Source organism: Hemiscyllium ocellatum, chromosome 8 (assembly GCF_020745735.1).
Source record: "Hemiscyllium ocellatum isolate sHemOce1 chromosome 8, sHemOce1.pat.X.cur, whole genome shotgun sequence".
Classification (NCBI taxonomy): domain Eukaryota; kingdom Metazoa; phylum Chordata; class Chondrichthyes; order Orectolobiformes; family Hemiscylliidae; genus Hemiscyllium; species Hemiscyllium ocellatum.
The window spans coordinates 91,359,968-91,365,919 of record NC_083408.1 but is presented as its reverse complement, the minus strand read 5'-3'; the positions used below and the strand labels follow the sequence as shown (position 1 = coordinate 91,365,919).

The following is a 5,952-nucleotide window of genomic DNA, read 5'->3' as shown; positions in this document are numbered from 1 at the left end:
TCTTTGAGGGTAGGTGAGAATGTACATTTTCTACGCTAAAAAACACACAAAACCAGGTTATAGTCCAACAGGTTTATTTGGAATCACTAACATTTGGAGCGCTGCTCCTTCATCAGGTGGTTCATCAGGTGACAACTAGTGCTTCCAAATAAACCTGTTGGACTATAACCTGGTGTCATGTGATTTTTAACTTTGTGCAACCCAGTCCAACACCGGCATCTCCAAATCATGACCTTTTCTTGGAAGAATGGTGTTTCCATTGTTGCTCTCTGAAAGCGAGGTGTTCTGGTGTCTCTCTGTCTGGTATCACTGGGGTACAAGACTGCCCTTAGGGCTTTGGGACATCTGTGTTTATCTGGTCCAGGAAGCTTATCATCAGGTTGTCTTGGGAAATGTATTCTCTGGTCTGCGAGTGACTGTAGCCATGTCTGGTTTCCCTTGTCAGTCTGTTTGGTCAATACTGAGGCATTCTGGGAGTTCCTTGTATGATTTGAACGAGCTTGATTTCCTGTGTTCTTTATGGCTATGCTGTAGGTAGGCAGAGTGGCAGACTTTTCCCACAGTTACCTGTGTCTGTATATTTCTGAGAGAAACAGAAAAGATCACACCGAGTGAATGTGCTGAAAGTTGCCAAAAGGAAACTTGTGATCTCAATAGTTGAGCAAGAAATTAAAGGGAAGATTGGAGTCATACCCCAATGGAATTAAGTGTCTGTAAAGGACATTGCAAAGAAAAAGAATCATTAAGTCTGTTTCTCTCTCCACAGATTAAGCAGGCCAGTTGTGTTTCTGCAGCATTTTCTCTTTTTATTTCAGATTTCCGGTATCTGCAGTATTTTGCTTTTATTTGGGTAATAGTCCTTTTGTTTCTTGAATAGACCAGGAAGGCAGTGCATCACCAGGATGGATTGTTGGGCAACTAATAGCTCAAGTTTGAGAGTATATCCAACAATACAGTCTCGGGCGACTATGTGTGTGGAGTTTGCACATTCTCCCTGTGTTTGTGTGGGTTTCGTTTGGGTGCTCCGGTTTCCTCCCACAATCCAAAGATATGCAGGTCGGGTGAATTGGCCATGCTAAATTGCCCATGATGTTAGGTGTATTAGTCAGAGGGAAATGGGTCTGGGTGGGTTACTCTTCGGAGGGTCGGTGTGGACTCAATGGGCCAAAGGGCCTGTTTCCACACTGTAGGTAATCTAATCTAATATATATTTAATCACAGTTGGCAACTGACGTGATCGACGATGCCCTCCACCGCATCTCCTCCACTTCCCGCTCCTCCGCCCTTGAGCCCCGCTCCTCCAACCGCCACCAAGACAGAACCCCACTGGTTCTCACCTACCACCCCACCAACCTGCGCATACAACGTATTATCCGCCGCCATTTCCGCCACCTCCAAACGGACCCCACCACCAAGGATATATTTCCCTCCCCTCCCCTATCAGCGTTCCGCAAGGACCACTCCCTTCGTGACTCCCTTGTCAGATCCACACCCCCCACCAACCCAACCTCCACCCCCGGCACCTTCCCCTGCAACCGCAGGAAATGTAAAACTTGCGCCCACACCTCCACACTCACTTCCCTCCAAGGCCCCAAGGGATCCTTCCATATCCGCCACAAGTTCACCTGTACCTCCACACACATCATCTATTGCATCCGCTGCACCCGATGTGGCCTCCTCTATATTGGTGAGACAGGCCGCTTACTTGCGGAACGCTTCAGAGAACACCTCTGGGCCGCCCGAACCAACCAACCCAATCACCCCGTGGCTCAACACTTTAACTCCCCCTCCCACTCCACCGAGGACATGCAGGTCCTTGGACTCCTCCACCGGCAGAACACAACTACACGACGGCTGGAGGAGGAGCGCCTCATCTTCCGCCTGGGAACCCTCCAACCACAAGGTATGAATTCAGATTTCTCCAGCTTCCTCATTTCCCCTCCCCCCACCTTGTCTCAGTCGGTTCCCTCAACTCAGCACCGCCCTCCTAACCTGCAATCCTCTTCCTGACCTCTCCGCCCCCACCCCACTCCGGCCTATCACCCTCACCTTGACCTCCTTCCACCTATCCCACCTCCATCGCCCCTCCCCCTAGTCCCTCCTCCCTACCTTTTATCTCAGCCTGCTTGGCTCTCTCTCTCTTATTCCTGATGAAGGGCTTATGCTCGAAACGTCGAATTCTCTATTCCTGAGATGCTGCCTAACCTGCTGTGCTTTGACCAGCAACACATTTGCAACTGTAACTGGTAAGGCTTAATGAAGTGAAAATCCTTGATGATTGCAGTTTTTGACAAGAGTACCACTGATTACTGAACCAATGTGGGCAGATGGAGTTAAGATTCGGCCCAGCCATAATCTAATGAGGGAGTAGACTCCAGTAATGGCAGAATAGCTTTTTTTTTCTGACCTATATACCTAAATAATTGTACTAAAACAGAGAGACATTAACAACAAGAACTCATCAGTGGAACTTTATTTGACAGAGGAACAAAAGTAAGCAAATCTTAGAGCAGAGAAAAGACCTTCGCCACATTCTGAAGGCACAATGGGGACACGAGATAAAGGTTCACGACCCAGAGGCATTGGTCAATTTTATTATACATAACCAATAAAAGATGCTTTTTAGCTAAAGATTCGAAGCGGAGTTGCAGTTTCTGAATGTATCCGTGCGCTGATCACAAAGACTCGTTGTTCGTCCCAATCTTTTGTTGTGTGTCCTAATGTTTTTTGCGGCATTCTGGCAGATGATGAAGAATCCAGCCCGCTGGTCCCAGAAGGGTCAATGCAAAAACTGACAAACAGAATACAGAAGCCTGCAAAATTCACAGAGAGAGAGAGAGAGTAAACAAAATCACCGCTTTGAAGGCAAATACAACTTCTTGGCAATTCACAAATCCTGAAGTTTGCGGGAAAAAAAATCACTGGCAATAAACGATTCATGGAAATTTCGTAGCAAGCACTCAAAAGTTCTAACAACCGGTCATTTATAAAGCACAAGGGGATTAATTTACATGAAAACAGTTTTATACAAATAGTCGTTTGAAGTTAAACAGCCAAAAACCGCATTTAGTTAAAAAAAAGGCCATGCCAATAAAGGAGAATTTCAAAATAAATTATCGCTGTTAAACGAAGATTTTTAAAAAAGAATCAAAACGAGAAAGAGTTTTACAAGATTACTTGAGCTAACTTTGCACTTTGTAAATTATAAGCGCCACAGAATGACGGTGGAGTTTCTTTCCCCAATGCTCTTGCGGTTTTTTTTCCCGATTTTCTCAGCAACTGGTGTGAGTGGACGTGACAGACATCATGATGCCGGGGAAACCAACTTACCAAAGGGCCGATTTTTTCTTTGGGAGGTTTGCCGTAAATGTTGGCTCTTTGCATGAAGAGGAGCCGCTTCCCGGTCCGGAGAAGGCGACCACCGCTGCCGCCACCACCGAAAGCCCCTCGGAGAACGCCTGACATGATGTTCCCTGCTCGCTTCCCAGTGTCCGCCTGAGACCTCCCCAGTTTCCCACACTCGCTGCCAAACCTAGGGTTCTGTGACGAGGGAGGCAGGAGAGGTCCACAGCATCCATCCAGATGTTCAAGACATCTGCCCAGCTGCATTTGCACTGAACTGACCGTGTTGCTTTATCAACCTCTAAAAGTGCCGAAATTATCCGTAAATCTTTAATCGCACACGTTATTAACATTGAAAAGGATCTAATTATTTCCAATTATATCATGATACATTCCTTAATTATGCTGATGACAAAAAGGATAAACATCTTACAGTTAAGCTTAAAACAAATCTTAATCAAAACAAGTTGATTTTTAGCTAAAGATTCAAAAAAGAGTTGCAGTTTCTGATTGCATCGGAAAAACTGATCACAAAGACTCGTTGTTTGTCCCAATCTTTTGTTGTGTGCCCTAATGTCCCATCAATACTCTAAGGCCTCTGTTAAACATTTGGATTAGACGACACATCTTTTTGTGAATCGGTTTCACCGTTTAGCAATTATCAAATACAGATAAAATCCAGTCTTTGTTCTTCTGATCGTTCATCCGGATGAGATCTGGCAATTTGCCTTCTGTTGAGACTCAGGGTCTGATAGAATAGGCTCAGGTAGTTCAGGTGCTGCCTCTCCAGTCAAAACAGGGTGTACAAAGGTAACAACAAAGGACCCTGCCAATGGAATTCCTGCATCATTGCTTTTTACACAAAAAATGCTGACTCTTCCTGGTTAGCAAGAGCTTTTGCAAGTGCTCAGCTATAACTTCTTTGATGATTGATTCTAATTTCCCCGTCTTGCCTATTGGATTCAAGGTGTTATGATTTTCAGTACTGCATGAGGACATTAGATGTCTGTTCCATAAACATTAAAAATCAGTCAAAGGGACAGTGCAGTTGTGGTTAGGTGCCCAGTGAGGGATTTGAAATATTTTTACATCCCCCTATAAACATGAGAGCATCAAAGTTAGGTACAAAAAGTAGGCCTTATGGACCCTCAAGCCTGCCTGGTCATTCAATGAGATCATGGCTAATCTGTCTAATTCCATGTTCACATTTGGCTTTGAAAACCTTTGATTCCCTTTCCCAACAAGAGTTTGATTCCGATGAATGTGAGGTGCTGCATTTGGGAAAGCAAATCTTAGCATCACTTATACACTTAATGGTAAGGTCCTAGGGAGTGTTGTGAACAAAGAGACCTTCGACTGCAGGTTCATAGCTCCTTGAAAGTGGAGTCGCAGGTAGATAGGATAGTGAAGAAGGTGTTTGGTATGCTTTCCTTTATTGGTCAGAGTATGAGTACAGGAGTTGGGACATCATGTTGCAGCTGTACAGGACATTGATTAGGCCACTGTTGAAATATTGCATGCAATTCTGGTCTCCTTCCTATCGCAAAGATTTTGTGAAACTCAAAAGGGTTCAGAAAAGATTTACAAGGATGTTGCTAGGGTAGGAGATTTGAGCTATAGGGAGGGGCTGAACAGGCTGGGGCTGTTTTTCCTGGAGCGTCGGAGGCTGAGGGGTGACCTTATAGAGGTTTACAAAAGTATGAGGGGCATGGATAGGATAAAAAGACAAAGTCTTTTCCCTGGGTTGGGGGAGCCCAGAACTAGAAGGCATAAGTTTAAGGTGAGAGGGGAAAGATATAAAAGAGACCTAAGGAGCAACTTTTTCATATAGAGAGTGGTACGTGTATGGAATGAGCTGCCAGAGGAAATGGTGGAGTCTGGTACAATTGCAACATTTAAAAGGCATTTGGATGGGTATATTAATAGGAAGGGTTTGGAGGGATATGACTCTAATTAATTTACCTCTGCCTAAAAAAAATCAATGACCTGCCTCCATCGCCTTCTGAAGCAGAGTTCCATTGTCACACAGCCCTGTGAAAGAAAACAAAATCCTCCTCTGTCTAAAAGGGTGTCCATTAATTTTAAAACCGTGCCCCTGAATATTCAACTCAACCAACTGGTGTATAAAACTTTCCAGATTTTATACACCAGTTAAATCATCCTTCATCAAAACTCCAGTATAAACATACCCTGTCTGACCAACTTTCCCCAGAAGGCAACCTATTCATTCCAGGTATCAATTCACCAAACCACCTCCAATTCATTAACATTCTTCCTTAAATGAGGAGGCCAAGCCTATGCACAGTGCTTGAGAGTTGATATGCAATTGAAGTAGAACATCTGTACTTTTATGTTCAATTCCTCTTGTAATAGAGAATAGCATTATATTGACTTTTTAAAATTATTTGCCATAACTGCATAATAAATTTGTGTGATCCAGGCACTAGAATACATAGATCCCTCCGCACCTCAGAGTTCTGCAATCATTCAATGTTTAAGTAATACTCTGCTTTTTTATTCTTCCTGCCAAACTGAACAACTTCACAATTTCCCACATTATATTCAATCTGCCAGATTTTTGGCCACTCACCCGAACTATTGATGTTGATC

The 5,952-nt window shown here is 44.1% G+C and overlaps 1 protein-coding gene across 1 annotated transcript; it reads right to left on the bottom strand.

Moving 5' to 3' along the window:
* Positions 1-2,456: 2,456 nt before the first annotated feature.
* On the bottom strand, positions 2,457-3,614 carry si:dkey-85n7.8 (COX8 domain-containing protein). Its single transcript, XM_060828553.1, has 2 exons — positions 3,331-3,614; positions 2,457-2,813 (listed from the first exon to the last, which is right to left on the bottom strand). Exons 1-2 carry the CDS (start codon positions 3,607-3,609, stop codon positions 2,718-2,720), a joined length of 375 nt encoding a protein of 124 aa, XP_060684536.1. The 5' UTR covers positions 3,610-3,614; the 3' UTR covers positions 2,457-2,717.
* Positions 3,615-5,952: the final 2,338 nt, after the last annotated feature.

Excerpts from the sequence above, each read along its gene's own strand:
- si:dkey-85n7.8 (XM_060828553.1), bottom strand. The coding sequence starts at position 3,609 with ATGCAGCTGGGCAGATGTCTTGAACATCTGGATGGATGCTGTGGACCT. Across the intron at positions 2,814-3,330 it reads AAGAAAAAATCGGCCCTTTG|GCTTCTGTATTCTGTTTGTC; the intron begins GTAAGTTGGTTT and ends TGAATTTTGCAG.